The following is a 22292-nucleotide window of genomic DNA, read 5'->3' on the forward strand; positions in this document are numbered from 1 at the left end:
TAGACAGCGCGTAGTTACTTCAAGGGGTGTTCGGGAGCTCTGGTCAAAGGCCACCACTACAGAGTACAGTCTATTCTTGCTTACAGAACTAGGTTTTCAGCTTTTTTTAAAACAGTGAGATAGCATCAATTTAGCGTACCTTGAGGGAGAGCTTGTTCCATGCAGAAGGCCCTCAATAAGACAAGGCATGTCTCCCAGCTCTAGTATGGTGAATCCTAGGGATTCTGCAAGAAGGATGTTGGCTGATCAGAGGTTTCTAGAGGGGACGTAAAATCTGATTCTTGTCCTGAGGTACCTGTGCGGTGAAGTGCTTTGTGGACCACCACTAGTGTTTTAAACAAGATTCTCTTCCTTATTGAGAGCTAGTGAAGAGTGCATAGTTGTGGGGACACGTGCATTCTTGGAGATATGCTGAGAAGAAAGTGGGCTGGCATGTTCTGGACCACCTGTAGTCTGTTAGTAAGGTAGTCGGTAGTCCCAGATATAAGGCATTTCCATATGTCCAGTCTCTAGGTTATAAGTGCTGGATCACTGACTTCCTTGCAGCAACCGAAAAGATATGTTAAAACTTTCTTAAAATGCGCAGTAGCCCAAAACATGTTGCTACTACAGCTTTGATTTGTAGTTGAAAGGACAGACAGTTTTCGAATTTGACACCAAAGTTCTTAACTGCTCCCCCTGGGTGCCCGGCGGATGGGAGGTGTCTTCAGGCCAGAAGGCCTGCCATGTTTCTGGGGGTTATTACCGAAGAATAGTATTTCAGTTTTGTCTGCGTTACATTTAAGTTGAATGACGGCCAACCAGTGGAAAACTTTTGTAAGACAGGTTGTGGTGGATTCGCCCATGATCACTTCTCCCCTGCCCCAGGAGAACAGCAGCTGAGTTTCATCAGTGTACAAGTTCACTTTAGCCATGAAGGCTTCGGACAGCTGAGTTAGTGGGGTAAGATACATGTTAAATAGTGTAGGACTCAAGGCCGAAACCCTGGGGCACCCCTACTGTCAACTCATGGGACCCTGAAGAGAAGGGTGGAAGCCTTACCTCCTGTCCTCTAACCTCCAAAAAGGAAGCAAGCCAGTCCAAGGCTTGCCGATCTATATATAGTTACCTGAAGGTGAAAGAACGAAAAAAGATGCGTACTATTTCATTTTTTTTGCCACAAATTTGACCACGCCCCCATGCTCACTTACCCCACCCCATGACTCAAAGCATCACAGTTCTCATACTTTTTTAAATACACTTTGACCACTACCAAATCAAATATAGGAATATCAAGGCCTCAACAATATTGCCTTGTGATTTCTACCTTTGTGTCTTGTCGGAATTTTGTCACACCAGTGTTGTTCTTGTGCTCTTCCAAATCAAATTCAATATTTTCATAGAGCTTCTTCTCTTCTTTAGTTAGGGGAGCCACGTTGTCATAGATGCCAGGGATCAGAATGCGGCCTGAAGAGTCCACCAGTTTTCCTTGAAGCAGAAAACAAGATAATGTCAGCGGTTTGGTGGGTGTACTTCTACCATGTATAGAAGAGGAGATTTGTATACGACACAATGATAGTAATAACAAAACATTAGGATCCATGAATTGGTGGTGGTGTTGAATGATACCTTATGCTGAATTCAATGTGGACACACTATATGTAATTTGAGATGGTCACACATTCTACATTATGTTTTTATGTATACTTTTAAGATTTCAAACTACTGAAAAGTGCTGCTAAGAAGCCAAACATTTGGGGACAAAGTGATGCTTTTCTCATCACTTCTAAAAGAAATTCCAGCTGAGCTCTTATATTTGCAGATGAAGTGAATGTTTATTGTTTAATGAAGTCTATATGAGCATTAGGGAACTCATATACCTCTTCTAATGTACATTAGAGGTGGCCCAGGTAGAGCCTACTAGGAGTTATGCAATAAGAAGCTAAGAAGAACATGAATAAAGCCTCAGCACGTCTTGTAGCAGCATATGCAGAGAACCTTGGATCCATGAAAGAAGCAGTCCTATCTCAGAGCTGGGTGCGATGGATGGTTGAAGCAGAAGCAGTTGGAGGACATGGTTTAGTTATAGTGTTTTAATCATTTGTTTCTCCTATTCTAGCAGACCTGTTCCCATCAATTAGCACCATGTACTACAAATGCATTTGCTTTCTTCCCTGGGGTGGTAGAGGTGTCCCAGCCCCAGCAAGGGAGCCTGATGCATAGGTAAAGTTGGAAGAAGAGCTTGGTTGAGTGTTGGTCCACTACAGGCAGCTTGTAGAGAGCTATGAGAGTTGCTACCAGCAACCACACGCTGCAGCCCCTTTGGGACAAGAGGTCCTGCTTGGGTAAGCTGCAGCAGTAGACCCGGGATGTCTGATTCAGGCCAATACAGAATACCTAACTGACAGGCTAGAGGAGGATGTGGTTAAGCCACTGGCTGGGGCAGTGACTCACTTTCCTAATGACATTTATTTTCAGACCTTTGTTGTTTTTTTCCCTGCCTGGAACTTTTTTTCGGTGTGTGGACTGACTCATAAATTCCATTTAAATTATGTAGAAATTAAGTATGTACAACGTTGGGTACTTCTACAGTGCGAACCTAGCTAAAACTCAAGAGAATACTGTTCAGTCATGGGTGTACAGAAAAGAGTATAGAGTATGGTGTTTCACAGACAAGAAAGATTAAGAGGTACAGAAATGCTGGAAGGTACTGAAGGGTAAGAAGGGAAAAGGGGGAGGCGTTTTAATAAGTAGAGAGTGGCAGGAACAATTCACACTGTGAAATGGCTGGGAATTTACATCGGGCCAAAAGGCAAGTGACTTTTGACTGAGGGGATTTCTTCAGACGAAGTCTGGTAGTCAGGCAGATTGCATAATAAAAAGCTGTTACTTGAAGATCTGAGTCTTCAGTTCCTTAAAAAACTGGAGAAGGAATTGAGCTTCCATAAACTGGGCAGTACTGGAGATAAAGATCACTTCTGCATTACAGTAAAATGCCTTGAAGATTTCTGAAGTTTTTGTTCTCTAACCTGGTGATGTTGCTGTTTCAGGTATTGCAAGGGCCACTAGAGAACTTCCACTTAATTATCTAGTGTGGGTGGTGCTTCGGTGTACTGCCTTCAGACGGACGCAGATATGTATGGGTAGCTTGCATAGGTCTTTCATCGTGGAGTCGATCCTGTTGAATTTCTTTAGCCTTTTAATGAACTATGCCACAGCACTGAAAATGCTTTTTGGGGAGCAGGGTGGACTGGGAGTCTAGGACATTGGGCACAAGACACTACATCTATTGAGATGTGACAGGACCCTTGAGTGGACAGCAGTTCAGAAGTTTGATTCTGGGTCAAAAGCCTTCAGTTTGCAAAGAAAAAGTGTTGAACCTGGTCAATTTTGTCCTCTTTTCAATGTGTGTTCTGAAGTGGAGTTGTGTCAATGTAGAATCCCGGGATGTGGTATCAACGAGCCAAAGAAGAGTGAAGCCACTGGGTTTCATCGCAGAGAGCCATCCTTGCAACTCATCCTGCATGTTGTGACTGGTGATTGCTATGAACTCTGTCAGCAACCCTTGAGCTTGAAGCAGCCTGTTGATTGTGGCAGGACAATACTTCACTCACACTCAATGTTGTGTACAAAGTGATTAATTCTGACCTTGATTGATGATGGCATTAGCAAACATCTCTTCAAACCAATTAAAGGCAAGGGGTACTTTTTCAGAAGTCATTTGCCCCCTAGTTTTGTTTTGAGCCCTTCATCCTTCTTCAGCTAAGTTTCTGAAAGTCTGAAATCAAAGATCTAAAAGATTCACCCTGGAGGGCATGATTAAAATGCCCACATGACTCTGTGACTCTCTCCTTGGTAATGACTGGTTTCTACTGCCTAAGGAGACAATGGGTATTAGCTTCTAGTATATAATAAATAAATAAATAAATAAATAGCAACGGGTCACATAAGGTCACCAAATACAACACCCACACACACCAGCACAGGCATAGGAGTAAACCCTTCACTCGCTGTTACCTTGGGCAGCATGCACCAACAAGCACTGGCAAAGACCAGTCATGCCTTTAAAAATGAGCGGTGAGCCATTGATTTTGCCATTGCTGGTTTATCTTGGTAGAGGCAAATGCTTCTCATCAGTGCTGCTCAGCATCTAAAGAGCAGTTTGGTAGGAAAGAATTACAGAGACTGCTGAAGATCTGGGTGGATGGACTGAACGTGTGAGTGGGAAGCAGCCCACACAGGAGGAAGTAAGAAAACACTTGCACTCCCATGGAGCGCTAATGAATACCAAGTGGTACCCTGAAAATAACCTGTGGAAGGATACTAGCCATGCAGTCAAGACAAGCTCAAGTAGAAATGCTCCTCCAGAGGTGGGAAAACAAAGACTAGGGAGCAAAGCAATCAAATTAGAAGCAAGGAAAGAAGATAGAATAGAAAGACATCCAATTGAGAGCAAGGGGATGACCGAAAGCAAACTATATCTATATATTTTGCATGTAATACAAATAATAGGTCTTCAACTCCAGACAGTAAAAGATGTCTGTAGGGACAACATAAAAAACAACATTGGAGTTAATATTAGTAGGGGACCTGAACACTCTCACTTCAAAAACCTGCTACGTCCACAGGAGTAAAATGCAAAACATCTGAGGAAAAATATGGTGCAGTACCAGTCACCCCAGATCAGAACATGCACAGCAAAATATGGCGAACATGTGAATTACAGATTTAGAGGCAACTCCATGCTCTACACACTCCCAAGTTTACTGAATATAGCAAGATCTGCAGCATTCTGAGGTCTTCAATGGACTCCCAGACCCATAGCACTTGTGCTTCTTGGGTCCCAATCCACAGTCAACAGACAGGGACAGGAAAAATAATGTAGTATTGACAGTGCAGTCTGTCAGTTCGTCCGGTAAAAAAATGAGTGCATTTGCGATAAACTGCTGTTTACAAACAGTGTTTGAAATTGGATGATTTTCTTTAAAGAAGGGGTGTAACCAAGATGGCAGTCAGGCAGGTCGCTCAGATTTGTGTACCGACAACTGCCCAGTACAGAGCATCCTCCACGGCTCTTGAGCCCGTACCAGTACCTGGTAGCACTGCAACAACCTCCTGCACCCCCGTTAACTTCTGAAGGCTTGCTGATGTCATCCGGTGCACCAGAGAATTGGAGGCTAGCGGCCTGCAAACTTCAGTATCAGAACTCCCCCTTGTCTGCTGTGGACTGCACCCATGTTCCGGGGGGACCAGAGGACTCACAGTCGACTGTGGTCCCTGCCAGCCCATCCAGTGACATCAGGGCGGCCGCTGGCTGAGCATGATCGTCATAGCGGCCTGTGGCCATTCTGCTGGCATCAAACGCCTGGGACCCATCTACTATGCCACGGACTGGGCGCTGGGCTCTGGCAGTGCAGCCGTCAAGTGGGGCGGATTGCTGAGCTCTGACCACATTCCTGGTACCATTGTACAATGATGCAGTCTCCCACCACTGCTACCACCTGGTGCCCCCCAGCAATAAAATGAAGGGCTTGTCTTTGGAAGAGGGCGAGGCCTACCGGGGCCTGCATCCATCAATCTGCGGTGATAGACCTCCTCCTCACCACTTGAGGCCCCCATGTGCCTGTTTGACTGGTTCAGAATCAAACGTCCTTCTCACATTGGAACAATCAACGGAAGCTCTTTATTCCTCTTGCTCTCACATCCCTTCCTTGGAAGCAGAGATTCTATTACTTAAGAGGGAGACGGAAGATTTGAAAAATCGAAACCGTAGGAACAACCTTCGCCTGTATGGTCTTCCTGAACTTACGGAAGGGTCTAACCCTACTGTTTTCTTCCAATCATTTCTCTCAAAGATCTTAGATACTCCGGCCCTGGCTTCCATCAACATCCAAAGAGCACATCGCCTTGGTCCTAGAGTGTCTACTAAGCTCAGAGGAGTCATCATGTTGTTCCTTCAATACACTGATCTCCTGCAAGTCCTTTCAGCTGCAAAACTCAAGAAACAAATTCTATGGGAAGGTCATCGTCTTTTTCTATCTCAGGATGACTCCAAAGCCACTGCGGACCGTCAAAAGAGGTTCTTGGATTTACGTCCACAACTCAGAGCCCTTAATGCACGTTACGGTCTTCTTCACCCTTGCTTGTTCAAGGTTACCTACAAGAACAAAACCACCACATACGAAGATCCTGCGGTGCTTCAAGAGTTCCTTCGACAACACAGTCCTGAGTTATGGATGTTTCCAGACCGACTTGAAGGAACCTGATGTCTTGGCGATTTTGCTGATGCTGTTTCTTTTTCTGTGGTCCCCTTTTACTGTTGTCATTTTCCCGTCTATTTTTCCCATTGTTTATGACCGTTTTCATTCCCTGGTTCGTCTTACTTTATACTTTTATCCTTTCTTTTCTCATTTTTCACAGATTTTCCCCTCCATATTATCATCCCGATGTTACTCAGTGTATCTGTGTCTGTACGCTGCCCTTCTGGAATTCTGGTATTAGAGGTCTGGTGCCCGCTCCTGTTGATATCGCTGTCTTCCGTCGACGCCACCACCCCCGTTTTCATTTTGCGTTTTCCGTTCTCGTAAGTATGTCTTTCAGTCGTCCGCCTTGGACGTGTACTGTCTTCTTGTTCTTATTTGTTCTTGCCTTTCCCTCTCCTTCTTCTCCTCTCCTTTCACTCCCTTCCTTCTCTTTTCTCTCTTTCTCCTTTTTCTCCCTTCTCTCTTCTTTCTGGTCGAGTAATATTTTTGCAATATTTTCTTTTCTTCTCACTTTTGTCTCCTTTTCTTCTTCTCTCTTCTCTTCTTTTAACTTTTCATTTTTATCACTAATTATACTTTATTCCAATTATTTCCTGTATTTGCATTTAATGAGCATGATGTTGCTAGTTGTTTTCTTAAACCGTTTCATTCCGTGTTACGTCATGGAACATTAAGGGATTAAACAATCCCATTAAAAGACAAAGGGTGTTATCTCACCGGGCAAGACTTAATACGGATGTTGCCCTTCTTCAGGAGTCTCATCTCCCGGAGGCAGAGGCTTTAAAGCTTAAACGTGGTTGGGTGGGTCATGTTTTCTGCTCTCCCACTGTTGATAAGAAAAATGGTGTTGTGATTTTATTGCATAAAAAGTTAAATGTTTCTTCAACTTCTCATGAGTGTGATGTTAATGGCCGTTGGGTCATTGTTAATTTGCTTGTTTATAATATCCTTATTACTCTCTTTAATGTGTATGCTCCTACTGAAGTGGATAGATCCTGTTGGCCCTCTATCTCTGACAAGCTAGCCTCCCTTTCTGGGGATTATATCCTTTTTGGTGGGGACTGTAATCAAATTATGGATCCCTTCCTCGACCGTCGCTCCAAAGCCAAATTTGTGCCCTGTAAAATGCATTCCCAATTTGTCAAAACTACTCAAAACAATGCTTTAGTTGATATCTGGCGACTGTGTAACCTTGACCTTAGAGAATATAGTTTTTTATCTCCCCCTCATCAGTCCCAATCCCGCATTGATCATATTTGCATTAGCAAATCCCTTTCCCAACATGACATTCGCTCTGAAATTGGCTCCATTTTACTTTCTGACCACGCCCCTGTTTTTGTCGATTTGGATCTCTTCCCATTTTCCCCTCACTCTGGCAGATGGCGTTTCAATAATGCTCTGCTACATGATCCTGTTTTTTGTTCTGAATTTTCTTCTTTCACCACTGAATTTTTCCTTCTAAATCACACCCCTGATTCTTCCTATGTTATGGTTTGGGACTCTTTCAAAGCAGCCTCTAGGGGTTTTATCATCAACTTTGTGGCAAGACGGAAGAAACTCAGAAAGGCCAAATCTGCTCAAATTCTGGCTGATATTAAGCGTCTCGAACTCGATTATCATTCTTCCAATTCTGACTCTTCCCTTAAGAAACTTATTGAGGCGAAAATTTCGTTCAACAAATTCACAACTGAAGCCGCTTCTAACCTTTTATTAAAATGCAACTCCCGGTATTATGGTGGCAGGAATAAGATGGGAAAACTTCTTGCTAACTATTTCAAAATTAGGAAAGAACGCACGAAGATTGAATCCATTCGGACTTCATCTGGGGAGTCCCGATTTAAGGATAAAGAAAGTCTTACCGAATTTGTTAAATTTTACGACGCCCTCTATACCCCTGAACAGATTCCAACTTCCACAGAACTTCTTTCCTACTTCCAATCCCTTCCCTCTCCCCCGACGTCCCATGTTAATCTCAATTCTTTGGATGTAGATATCTCGCTTTCTGAAATCTCCCATGCTGATTCTAAATTACGTCATGGGAAAGCTCCGGGTCCTGATGGCTTCACCATCGAATTTTACAGTCATATTGCCTCCCTTCTTCTCCCTAAACTTCTTCTCTTATTTCAATCTTTTCTTACAAAGGGGTCCTCCAGTGGTTCCTTTCAACAGGCCTTAATATGCTAAATTCCAAAAGAGGACAAAGATCATTCCTTGTGTAAGAATTATCGACCAATCTCCCTGGTTAACACGGATTATAAGATATTAGCTAAGATTCTAGCCTTGCGCTTAGACCCCCTCTTACCGGACTTAATTGGTCCCAAACAATCCGGTTTTGTTAAGGGCCGTCTTTCCTCTGATAATTCACGAGTCTTCCTTAATATTCTCAGCAGAGCTTCCTCGCTGGATCTTCCCTTTGCAGCTATCTCCTTAGATGCGGAGAAAGCCTTTGACAGGATTGGATGGAACTTCATGTTCCAGGCTCTCCGTTGGATTGGCATCCCCTCCAATTTTATTTCTATTATATCCTTACTTTATTCTAACCCCCAAGCCTCCATCTTTGTTAATGGTATGACCTTAAATTATTTCTCTTTACACAGAGGTGTCCGACAAGGTTGCCCTTTATCCCCTCTATTATTTGTTTTAGCCTTAGAACCCTTTCTTACTAAGATTTGTCAGGATGATAATATTTCTGGTTTTCATTTTGGTTCTCATCAGGTTAAACTTTCGGTTTATGCTGACGACATGCTTTTTTATTGCTTTTTTATTACCTCCCTTTCTGCAGCAAGTCTCTTCTTTTTCCGCTGTTTCCGGTTACCGCCTCAACGTCGACAAATGTGAAATACTTCCTTTGAACTCTCTCTGCCAGAAACATCTTTTTATACAATCTGGTTTCTCTTGGCAACCCTCAAAAATCAAATATGTAGGTGTTTGGTTCGCTCCTCTCCTATCTGATACCCTCAGGTTGAATTTTGATTATATCTCTAAGAAAATGGAGGCAGCCATTACACGCTGGCATCCCCTCTTTTTGTCTTGGTGGGGACGACTCAACTCTATAAAGATGATGCTTTCTCCCCTCCTTCTTTATACTATTTCTATTCTCCCAATGCATATCGCGGTTTCTCTTTTCAAAAAGATTGACTCTTTACTATTAAAATTCTTATGGCATGGTAAACTTCCACGGATAGCTCTAGCCTCCTTGCGAAAAGACAAGGCCCAGGCCGGCGTCCGCTTTCCTGATTTTAAAGAGTATCATCGAGCTTTCTCTCTGAAGCAAATGTCTCGATGGCTTTCTTCTGAACTCCCTTTCTATCCCCCCATTTTGTTACTTATGGAATCCTCCTTTATCTCTCCCTTTACCTTCCGTGAATTTCTGTCCTTCACGTCTTATCCGGCAGGTCATTATACTCCTGTTGTCTCTCATTGCCGTTCCCTTCTTCACCCTTTCTTAACCTCGTCATATCCTTCCCTCCTTTCCCTCCACGAACAACCTATCTGGTTTAATTAGCTTATTAAAATTCGCAACCGCACTATTTATTGGAAAGTTTGTTATTCTCGAGGTCTCTGTTGGATCTCTCAACTGCTCTTAGACGGTGTTCCTCTCCCGTTCTCAGATCTTAAATCCTCTTACTCACTACCTGCTAAGGCTTGCTTTCAATACGACCTGCTTTATCCTGCACTCACACTCTTCCTTCAATCCTTGCCACTATTCATTGATTTTCCTTTAGATCGCAAACCCACGTCTTCGCTACTGGAATCTACTCCCTCTGCATCTTCCCTTTATAACTCTTTCCGATGCACGGTGGACAGAGTGAAGTCTAGAATTGAAGTCGCATGGGAGTCTGATCTCTCTCAAAACTGGTCGGTTCCTCTCTGGGATAAAGTCTGGTCCAAACTTCATAAAACCTCTAGAGCTGCCCAGAACACGCAGACTTTATATTTTATTTATAACAGAATTGTATTTACCCCTCTTGCCATGTCACATTTTTTGTCTGAATCCGACTCTTTATGTTGGTCTTGCCCCTGTCCTTCTGCAGACCTCAAACGCATGCTGTTTGAATGCCCACCTGTATCCACGTTTTGGAACTCAGTTTGGTCCCAAATACAAAAGATTTCCCAATTTCAACTCCCCTTCTCCCCTGCACTTATTTTTCTAGGTTCTCTTTCCCCACATCTTCCACAATCCCCACGCCATTACGAACTCCTTGACCTTTTGTTAGCTGTTGCTTTCCACATTATCACTTCCAATTGGAAACAAGCTAAGGATGTTTCCTATCGCTCATGGTGGAATGCAGTCTGTTTTCACCACCGTCTTGACACCAATTATGTATCCCCTGTCTCCCTGGCAATTAAACGGGACCTTCTTTGGCTTCCTTTGGTAACTTATCTCTCCTCCTGTGCTCCCGTTCGTCCCTTTTTAATCCTTGATGCAGCGGAAGTACGCAAACCTCCATGAGTATCCTATTGCCCTTTTCTCTTTAAAGTTATATTTCCCAAGATTATATTGCAGTACATTTACCTTGTGCTTACTTACTTGTTCATGCTATTTTAATGCTTGTTACACTTGCTTTTCATGATTATTTAATGACTTGTTTATTTTCTCTTATGTATTTACATTTCCTTATGTTTATTGCTTCAGTTGTATTTTATTGTCACATGCATTTTCCTGTTTCTTCATTTTTACCCCCTTCCCCCACTTTTCATATCTTCAATAAAATCAAACTTAAAAAAAAAGAATCAAACGTCCTTATGGAATGGGATGCATTCAAAGTTGTTATGAGGCAACTTTTTATTAAGTCAGTCTACAGTGGCAGATTGGTACTCTGTTGAGAATTGGAAATATTTAAAATTGACATATGTGCACTCGAACTCTCCTTGGTGCATGAACCCGAAGTCGTGCCCCAATTGGTACAAATGAAGAAAGACTGCAAGGCCGGTCTGACATGACTCTGCAAATTAGACTGTAGGGAATATGTGGCTCGCCAACACTTGGAGGGTGATGAAGCGGGTCGGATGTTAGCTTGGCTTCTATGATCTGAGACCTCCAAGGCCCCCATCACTGCAATAAGGACCCAAAAGGGAGTATACTAAACAGTCAAGCAGAAATTTATCCAAAATTCATTGAGTACTACAATTGATTGTACAATTTCGAGACAGGAGACGGATGACATGCCCATTGAGGGATAATTGGGTGCTGTGCACCTACCAACAGTATCCCCTTACAGTGGGTGAAGCTGGATGCCCTACTAATGGCAGAGGAGATACATGAAACAAATGGCATGAGAAAAGACTTTGGGTATGGATGGACTGCCCTGGAGTTCCATGCCACTTATGCGCTGCAACTAGCCCCTAAGTTACTGCAAGTCGAGGGGCAGGTCCCGTACTCCTTGACAAAGGAGATAATCTCCGTACTCCCAAAACCCTACATGGACCAGCTATTAATGGGTTCTTACCACCCATTATCACTTCTAAATTTAAATGACAAGATAAACATTAGGCAAATCGATTGGTGTCTGCAGCCCAGACACTGGTGATATCAGAACAGAACACCTTAATCCAGGACTAAAGCACTTTCCTAAACATCTGCCATTTATTTCTGATTATGAAGTGGGCAGACGCCTCTGGGAATACCCCTTTGGTGGCCTCTCTCGATATGGAAAAGGCATTTGATACACTTGATGAACATACCTGCTGGTGGTGCTGAGGAAGTTGTGCTTGGGGAGTGGGTTCCTCATCTGGGTTCGGCTACTATTTGCCACCCCAAAGGTGAGAGTGAAAACTGGAAAAGTGATATCCGACATATACAAATAGGCAGAGGTACCCACTAGTTCCCCATCATATTTGCATTAACCATGGAGCTTTTGGCAAGCTCACTGAGATCAAGGGATCCCAACTGGGGGATTCGCATGGATAGGAGATGGGATATAATATCCCTATATGTATCGATGATATCATAATTTATTTCCATGACAAAAGGAACACTGTAACTAACATAATTGCATTAGTAGAAGAATTCAGCAGGGTATCGGGTCAACATCAACTGAAATAAGTCCTGTCTCTTTCCCCTCAGTTCACAGTCTGGTGCACAACAGGCAGCATTACAACCTAGACCTTTGGTTTGAAATATTTGGGAGTCAACGTCTATCATTCGGACAGTGATGTGACAACCAGCAACTTGGGATGGGCACTGACATTTGCTAGGTATTTGCTTCCCTTGTGGAGTAGACTACCCTATCACTCAAGACTGCTTAGGTGCTGGTGCTTCCTCGGCTGCTGCCTTTCTTCTTTGCGGTCCCGATGCAACTGGGTAGACATTTCCTTATGAAATTCCATTCCTTATTGATTGCACTGACATGGGGATCGGGCAGGTGCAGGATGGTGATTTCCAAGATGTATGCTCCGTAGGCTGAGGGGAGCCTTGGAGCACAGCAGTATGATAAATATTGTATTGCAGTGCAGCTACAGTGGCCTATGGTGTGGCAGTCGGGGGGTTGCCTAGTGGAGATGGGGATCTGGTTTTCTCCTCCCTCAGCAGACTTATATTGGAGTGGCTGTTGGCCTTTATGCAGGTGGTACATATAATGGGGCAAAATGCTCTCATGCAGGTAGCCATATGGTATTGGAAGAGAGGCATGGGTGGAACAGATCGGCGTACCTCCTATGCCCCTGAAGTCCCCATCTGGGTGGTGCCAGGCTGCAGGGACTTATACTCACTTCATGATGTCCAACCCTGGACGGATCCTTTGTGGCTGCTGCAGGGCTCCCCCTTGGCAGCTTCCTCCTGTTCTCTGTCCCAAAATGGCAACTGTCTGTACTTTGGAATAAAACACATGGCATTCCAGAAAAATCACAGGTTCTTCAAACTTTACTGGTACACGGCAGGGCCCAGAAAGATGTGATGTGCTTCAATAATTTTAAAGAAAAAACAAGGGAACCCGCAAGGTAAATAAGGACCTTGGGTAGCAGTCATGTATTGAAACATTGTTCCTTATAAAGTTCAAATAATTCTCTAAAGGCAATTTCTAAATTCAGGCTTGTACTAATCACTGTTCTGATGATGATCCTATTATTTCTTTGAAAGGAATGAAACGTCGTCGACACATGTAAAACAATATGCACATGAATCCACTGTGCATTGAATGTTTATACTAAGCTTGCCATAATTCACATTCGACAAGCTAACTTTGTCATGCCTGAAATGTCTTTAATGTTTTGTAAATGTCATGTGTTTTTGTAGGATGCAGGATTGTGTCCCACTATATTGTTATGTTGTTCACAGCATTGTTTTGAGTTTATTTGTTGATTAAATTGATTGTCCGGCTGGACACTACAAGTATAGCTCTGATAACAGTCTATATCAACTCAAATCCCTATTTGAACTTTATAAGTTCCTCAATAAAGCAGTGCAAGACACAGAGAAACAAAACTTAGCCCCACTAAAAGAAAATTGTGAAGAGGATACAGGTCAAAAGCTATCAGACATCCACTAGGAATGTTGCCTGTCAATGGTCAACACGGTCTTGCCTCAAATTTACACAGTTCAATCACCAACACCGAGCATATTTGACCCCTGTCCGGCTTACATGTATGTACCTGACTGTGTCCTATAGTTGGCTTATGTGCACAGAAAATTGATCCCGATTTTTATCACATGGTGTGGCTTCGCCCACATGTTACGGAATATTGGAAAGGGTTAGCAATAGACTTAACAGAGAGATAGTAGGCATACAGATCACCGTGGATCCCAGACACTTCTGGCTGGTACTTGCGAAGTGAGTACCAAGTGCACAAAATCATGCACACGTTTCTAGACCTTGCCCTGGTACTAATGATACGTAGTACAGCAATGACCTGGAGTCTCCCATGCCTCCAACACTTACCAGATGGCTATACAACGTCAAAAGGGGACTGTAAGCAGAACTAGACGCTACCACAAAATACACTTGCCTCACTGGAAACCCCACAGCTCCACTGCAACGGGAGGGTTTCTTGAGGGAGGTAGAGACCAAAACAGATGAAAGGCCACTATGAATCAGACATCAGTCTTTCTACACCACTACTGCATTAGCCTCAGGCTGGTATATCCTAGATACACTCACCACATAGTATGATAGGCCAGAACCTCAATACGAATTCCCCGTTGGCATTCCACCCTTCCCTTACACTTGAAAAGCCACTGTCACATAGAGGTGGTTATCCCATCCTCAAACACATCTCCAAAGGTATGTTGGATGCTGCACAATTTCTACCAGTTGATTTGATGGTTTGTTTCTTTATACAGATATTCCTGTCCTGTGTCTTGTTTTAATGCTACTGGAGATGGCAATTTGCACTGTAATACAACTGTGCTAATTAATTTTGTGTATAATGGAGCATATGCAAGAATGTACTTTGATTACACGGTATGTAGTTGTTAAAATCAATAAACACAGTGACAAAAAAAGTCAACAAAATAAGGTGTACTACACAGAAATCTAAAGTCACAGAAAAGTCCCACAAATATATGCCCTAAAGTGAAGAGTATATGATCATCTGATGTATTCTTAAATGTTAATGGTACTTTGGTTTCAGTGGAAAATCTTTTGTTTAAGTAAACACTTAGGAGGAAGACGTCCACACATGCGATTTTAGCAGAAAATGTCTGCAGATTTCAGGTATTGTGTTTAATTGAAAATACACTTCTTAAAATTGGTTATGCAGGAGGAAACCTTTGCTACTGTGCAAGTCAATGCAAATGAAAATTGGTGAATTGCAAACTACTTTAATTTCAGCAGCTGTCACCTTTGCAGAACCTTGCAAGTAAAATAAAACATTTCCCCACCTTACCAAGCAATATTGTTTGAGAAAGCAATGTAATCCTAAAAAACATTGCATTTTTTCCAAGTAACTCTTTATGAGTGATTGGGCATATATCCTGGGCAGATGGAACACACATTGCAAAAGCAACAACACACTTACGCAGTAAATACAAATGAGACAGATATCCATGCCAAGTAGCAGTGTCAGCGAGTGGTCAAAACCAATAAAGTGCACTCCGATAGTCTATCCATCCTATCTTGGGGTGGCTCTATTATTCTAGTGGGCGCAGGGACAACCCATATCTCTGGATAGGAGCCCACCATCTCTAATCCAAAAACTTGCCCAGAAGAGTCTAGGACCATGCAACATGGGAAACAGAAGAGCTACTAAACTACTTGTGTGATAGGGGGCGAGGGGGAGAGAATTACCATTGTGCTAGGGCCATGCAGGCTCAGTAAGACAGCCCATCACCAAGGAAACATGGGGGCAAGTAACTTCTGCACAACCATTGCTGGGAAGTCGGTGTGATGGACCAGAGGCGTTGCATTGTGACCCATACTGAATCCGTTCCAAAACGGTAAAAGGGGGGGGGGGCAGAGATGTAGTAGGGATCACAGAGGTCTAACATCAGATTTAGCCTCCTGTTTGCCAGGTAAATGTCTAAGGCATTGTTAGATTTGGGGGTCTCTAGTTGGCACAGGTAGGTACTTGTGACAAATAGGGACCCTCTCCTCTAGTCAGGACAAGGGGAAAACACTCCTAAAATAGCCCCTGCTCGCCCTCTAGGTTGCGTGGCGCGAGCAGTCAAGGCTTATTTAAGATGCGTTGTAAGTTAAGCAGTTGTGACCACATATCGTAACCCAGTGACAACACTACAAATGGACACCACACAAGTTTTATATAAAAAATAAGTAGACTTTATATAGAGTTACCACAAGACCATAACCGACAAAAATACAAGATGGTAGATTTAATCTTAGTTCAGTTCAGTTCAGTTCTTAGATGCGACACTCTGCGTCAATGTACCTTAAGTTGCGTTGCGCTTCCACGACAAGCACTGTTGCAGAGATGGGAAATGCGGCAAAGTTCAGATATAAAGAAATAAAGACGTGAAGATCTTCCAGATGCGGCACGCTTCTCGGGGATGCGAGAAACTCTCGTTCGATGCTTGGACTGCAGCGGTGACACCCTTACGATGCGACGGCAACAGCTCCAGCGGCGATGCTCTTCTCACACGATGCGTGAAGCTTCCGCTCGATGCGCCAACTACAGTGGCGACATCCAAGATGCGACGGCAGCAGCTCCGACAGTGGCGCGCTTCTCTGGGATGTAATGTGCTCTTGGTCGATGCGGTGCAATGCGACAGTTCCAGCGGCGACACCCTCCTTCGGAGTTGCGACGGCAGGCACAGCGACGGCGACACGCTCCGACCTGGTTGCGAGATTCTTCTCCTGATGCGGTGCAGTGTGACAACTACAGTGGCGACATCCTCCTTCGGAGTTGCGACAGCACCAGCAGCGACGGCGACACACGTCCTCTTCTTTGCGGCACGCTTCTCTCCGATGCAGTGCAGTGCGACAGTTCCAGCGGCGACACCCTCCTTCGGAGTTGCGACAGCAGGCACAGCAACACGCTTCTTCTCGTTGAGTCGCGCTTCCAGCTCCTTGCGACACGCAGTTCCTCAGAAGGCCCAAGACAGCAGCAGGCACTTCCAAAAGAACTCTGGGGAGCTGGGGGTGAAGTCTGTTGTCCCTGAGACTTCAGCAGGAGGCAAGCTCTTTTCCAATCCCTTGGAGATCTTTCACAAGTTTAAATCAAAGTACACAAAGTTCCTTTCTCCTTCCTTTGGCAGTAAGGCAACCACTGCAGGCCAATCCCCCAAGTAGCACTTCAGCTTGGGAATAGTCTCTCCTCAGGTTCTTCAGGTTCCTCTCCTCAGTAAAGGTTTCTTCTTGTAGTACAAAGTGATCTAATTTCATGGGATCAGGATCCCAATATTTATATCCCAAAATCCTTTGTTCTCTGAGGGTAGAGGGGCCTTTGCCCAGTCCAAACCAGTTCTGAAGCACTCAGTTTACCAGACTTCTCCTTTCCTTTCACAGTGCAGGGCAGGCACATCAGACGCCCCACAGGAGGTGGAGCCAGCATTGTGGAAGGCAAGTACAGTCCTGGAGCACTTTATTTACAGGGGTCCTTCTCTTCTTTCAGTGTGCAGGGCAGAGACATCAGCCGCTCCGCTGGGGGTGGAGCCAGCATTGTGGAAGGCAGGCACAGCCCTATTCAAGGTTCAGGTGCATCTCCTCCCTCCAATCTAGATGCAGATCTCTCTATTCACCACCGGGTGACTCAGCCTGTCTCCTGGAATTCACCAGCCCTGTCACTCACAAAACTAGACATAGGAATACACAACCTAGCAGAGGCAGGTTTGAATGGTTAGACAAGCAAATACCTACTTTCTAAAAGTGGTATTTGCAAACACAGAATATTAAAATAAACTTTACTAAAATATGTATTTTATTATTCTGAGTTCAGGCATACTAAACTCGAATTTCTACCATGTTCTCTGAGACAGTTAGGATTATAAAATGTAATTACTCTAACAGCCCATTCTGGCCTATGGAGAACAGATAGCCTTACAATAGTGAAAAACGAAAATGGCTGTAATTCACTATTAGGACATGCCACACACATCAGGGCTTGTCCTACCTTATACTTACAATGCACCCTGCCATTGAGCCTACCATGGGGGTGACTGGTATGAAGAAAAGGGAAGGTTTAGGGACTGGGAAGTGGGTGCACTTGCCCAGTCAGCATGACAGTAACAGACTGCACGCAGGCTCTGCAATGGCAGACCTTAGGCACACTTTACAAGGCTGCTTCTGTGGGTGGCACAACCAGTGCTGCAGGCCAACCAGCAGCATTTGGATTTACACGCCCTGGGCACACTCAGTGCACTAGATTAGGGCCTGACATGTAAACCATATAGCCAAACATGGAACCACTGGTTAATACATCAATTTACAATAGGGAGCACTTGCACTGTGGCACTGGATAGCAGTGGCACAGTGCCCAAAGCATCTAATACCACCAAAAATACATGGGGCAACAGCAAAAATGGAAGTGAGACCCACACCAATGGTGCCAGGTCTAACAGGCATCAAAGTGTGCTGTCGTGTAGTTCCTAGGATCCCCAGGACCTGCGTGCTTTGGATGACTTCAACTGAGGACTTGGTGTGCAGACAGACTCTGAACACCCCCACAGGATGAGTCAGCCATTAGACCAGCTATCTCTACGGTGCCACTACCACCCCCCAGTATTCTATAGTGGTGTGTGTAGTTTCTGGCCACCACTGAACATGACAACCCCAATTCCTTAGGCATCGTGGAAACAATACGGTATCTTTGGCTCAGTCACTTATGCTTGCTTTTCTTAGACTACATAGAATGGCGATTGGAATGGTGTCAATAATTATTTATTGGTCAAGCATCAGTCTAGTATGAAACATGTTAGTTGTGACAATCAAAAGACAGGAACAGATAAATGTGATCGCTAGTACCAATATCGTGAATAGCAGATACATTTCTACCATTGTGCTAATAAGATTAATACCAGCATATTATATATGACAATAGCATTGGCATGCTCCCACACATCTATCCAAGCGCTGTATCCCACTGTCTAGTAAGGTCTAGTCCCAGCTAAGCAGCCCAGCCCTCCCGCAAGGTCGGTAAGTGTGTGACGCGGGCATCCAAAAAACACTCTACAGAACGCTGCAATCACACGTCCTTCATGGCTATGTGTGAGCAAAGTATGCAAAGGTAGAAATGGGTCAGGTTGCGTGTAATCGGTCCCCCACAGCGCATCAAGCTCGGCACACAGTGCATTGTAAGAGAGGAACTGACCCTCCTTCAAGCCATATTGATCAATAAGCTCTCAGAAGGACAGCATGGTCTTGTGTGTGTATAGGTCTCGTAGTGACCCGAGCATGGACTCTCCTCACACTCTTATGCTGCTCAGCCACCCGATGTAAAGTCAGCCTTGCCCAGAGAGTCAGGATCGGAGAATATGAAGGTGGAAGACGTTTGGGCTGAACATATGTGTTCCCGCAGGGCCAAGCTGTCCCAAACAGGTGACAATTCGAACGTGGATCCTAACTGCAGTCCATGAGCCAGTCCACTACAGAGCAATCACCCAAATCACTAAGTTTGACCAATTTCTCTGGCTGGGGGTGTCTGAGAGCCATTACATCAGCCACTGCAGCTGTGTGGCTGCATAATTCAACTCACAGGGTGTGTCCTCGTGGCCCCCAAACTCCAGCAGTGCATAGAGTTTGCCTAGTTCCACTCTCTTTTGACCGTGCGCCCAAAACCAATCCAATAGGCCAAATTCCAGGTCACAGAAAAACCTCTGGGGCAGGCAAATCGGGAGGCCCAAGAAGTTGTAAAATAGTCTGGGTAATATCAGCATTTTTGCTATGGCCACCCTACCCATCGAGAGAGAGCATCAGTGAGGTTCAAAAAGCCAGTGAGTCATGAATGCTGATCATCACGCCCATCATGGCCCCTAGATTACCATGCATGAGATCGTCATCAACGTGATCAATGTTAATCCCACGCACCAAAAGGAGTCAAGGTGCCACTCCACCGCAATCTGAGGCAACACATCCCGTTCCGCCTGCACAAGGGCAGCGCATATGGAACGGACAGGTCTGAATCCCCACAAAATCCTCCAACCCTGCCATTACCTGGGGAAGGTCTGTAGTCGCATCCTGCAGGTACACTAATGCATCATCTGCATACAGGAATATATCTTCCCAACTGCAAGCCCTCGAAATGCCCCATTGTGGACCCTGTAGATGGAATAAGCCCGCCAGCGGTTCCAGAGCCAGGTGAAAATGAGTGGTGATATCGGATATTCTTGTCTAGTGCCCCTGTGTATGTTTAACTGGTCTGAGATCTCACTGCCTGTACCGAACCGTGCCATTGGGGTAGTGTAGGGCAGGGCCATTCAACGCATTATGTACGAACCCAACCCCATTCTCTAAAACATCTCCATCAAGCAGGGCCAACCTAAGGGATGAATGCCTTATCAATGTCAAGCAAAAGGGCTGTTTCAGCAGGGACGCCTGCCGGTTTTCCTCTATGAGAGGAAAGATTTGTGGAGGTTCAAGAATGTGTTCCTCCCCCAGATAAACCCATTCTGTTCAGGGTGGACCAGAGTGGAGAGGTACAGCAAAAACCTTTTGGCTTACTGAGGATCTTATAGTCCCTGTTCAAAAGAGACAAAGGTCTGGATGAATGCACATCCAACGGACCACTTCCCAGTTTGGACAGAAGTACTATCAGCTCCTCCTGTATAGACAATGAAAGCGCACCTTCATCTCTAGCCTGTTGGTACACCCAAAAAGTTTCGAGGCAAGGGTGCCCTTTAGGTGAAATAAAACTTCCCCAGGAGCCCATCATTCCCAGGAGTTTTATCAGGTGCTGTAGTGTCTTGTGAGTTACCAATGACAGAATCGTTTTGGCTCCTGATGAACTCCATAGAGTTGTGACGTAAGTGTTAGAGAGGAATTCAATGAAGGCTGATTTAAAATGTCGAGATCAGTTACATGCAGGAAAATAACAACGTGAAATGCTAAGCTCCATGTGTGGCATAATCATTGGCGGGTAACCAGGCAGGGGAAGAAGCTACAAATGGCAACGTGATAGGGGTTAAATAATTCGAAGATCGTCAGTGCTCTCCCAGAAAGTTTTCCATGGTCGAGGTAAACTGGTTGTATGTGCCACTTGTGCATCGTCGAAGTACGAAATCGACGCTTAATGCACATGGAGTCAAAGTGCAGCTACAGCCACTGTGAAGCAGTTGAAGACAACTAAGTATTGCAGAGATACACGTCATTGGCCAAGAAACATCTTGTCAGGCAATGTATGAAGGTACCGCGCTGCCTTGACAGATAAAGGTATACATTATACAGAGCATTGTTGTCCAAGTCGGATATGTACAGATACAGAAGAGAGGCGCTAAAGACTGGAGTAGTCTAATGCGAATAAAATACGTAAACGCTGGCTAATGAAACACTTGACAAGAAAGAATATTGTCATTGCACTTACCAGAGCTGTGATAAGTGGAGCTCTACGACCTCAGTACTGGGGCAAGAAGGCCCAAGAAGAAGCACAAGGGTTGTGCCTACTGAGCTGCCCAAAACCTGAAGTGGCACTCCATCAGAGCTGCCAGGTGGTGGCACAGAAAAACTTCAGAGGTCTCCAGACAGTGAAGGGCACCGATATGGGGACCATGAAGGAGGTAACTGTACCACAGACTGCGTAGGATGATCCGGAGGCTTACCCATCGTAGGTCATCAGAGATGGTGCAGATGACACAGGTCCAAGTGGACAATCTCTGAGAGAACTCCACCCTCAATGTCAGCCACTGCCGTAAATAGTTACAATGCGGCCTCCTTCCTGAATATTCAATACTGCCAAAAAGCAAAATATTGGTGGTGGATGGATTGTAGAGATATTTGAAGATTTCTTTGATGCATTCGAAGGGACTGAAAACAAATAAATTATCAAATACCTCAAAATTTTCGCTGGTGATGGTGTAAAAGAAGTCATTAGTAGGATGCTGCGAACTGATGAAGAAATTACATACTGTCAGATTTAAGAAACTTTTAATCTTAAATTCAATCCAATGCCCAGTGTATATTACGAAAGGTAAATTTTCAGTCAAGAATGACAGAAAGTTGGTCAAGCCTTAGATGAATTTGTGCAATGACACGACACACTCATCTAAGTTAATCGAATTTAATGATGGGGAAGCTGTACGCATGACAAATATCAATATATGTTTGTCAGATTCATTCAGACGACAAATGTTGAGAGAAACTCTTAGCCTGGAGCTAGTGTTATTGGCTGTCGGAGCTGAAGAGGGTGCTGATAGACAAGCTGCTGCCATGGAGGCGAGAGGTGTCCAGAATGAATCAGTCTTGAGTGTGAAAAGTATGCGAAAGCCAAAGACTGAAGGAAACAAGGTGATGTCTACTCGTAATAGAAGTTGTGTTTTAGATATGGATTTTTGTTTCCACAAGAATTCAGATGTCCCGCCATTGGCCAGATATGTAAAGGCTGTGGGAAGGAGAAACATTTTGTGATGGTATTGCAAAGCCAAGGAAAAAGCAAGTGCGTCCCTGCACAAGGTCATAATGGCCGCCAGAATGTTTCAGAAACAATGTTGGACATGCACCCACAACGCTA

The 22292-nt window shown here is 44.4% G+C and overlaps 1 protein-coding gene across 7 annotated transcripts in view; it reads right to left on the minus strand.

Moving 5' to 3' along the window:
- LOC144829072 (beta-Ala-His dipeptidase-like) overlaps positions 1-22292 on the minus strand; it is a 392817-nt gene that overhangs the window by 34669 nt on the left and 335856 nt on the right. For all 7 annotated transcript variants that reach the window (XM_078687840.1, XM_078687838.1, XM_078687841.1 and 4 more), the window contains one exon: positions 1307-1467. In XM_078687840.1, the coding sequence (XP_078543966.1) occupies positions 1307-1467 (161 nt within the window). The remainder of the gene's footprint in view (positions 1-1306; positions 1468-22292) is intronic.

Source organism: Lissotriton helveticus, chromosome 4_1 (assembly GCF_964261635.1).
Source record: "Lissotriton helveticus chromosome 4_1, aLisHel1.1, whole genome shotgun sequence".
Classification (NCBI taxonomy): Eukaryota; Metazoa; Chordata; class Amphibia; order Caudata; family Salamandridae; genus Lissotriton; species Lissotriton helveticus.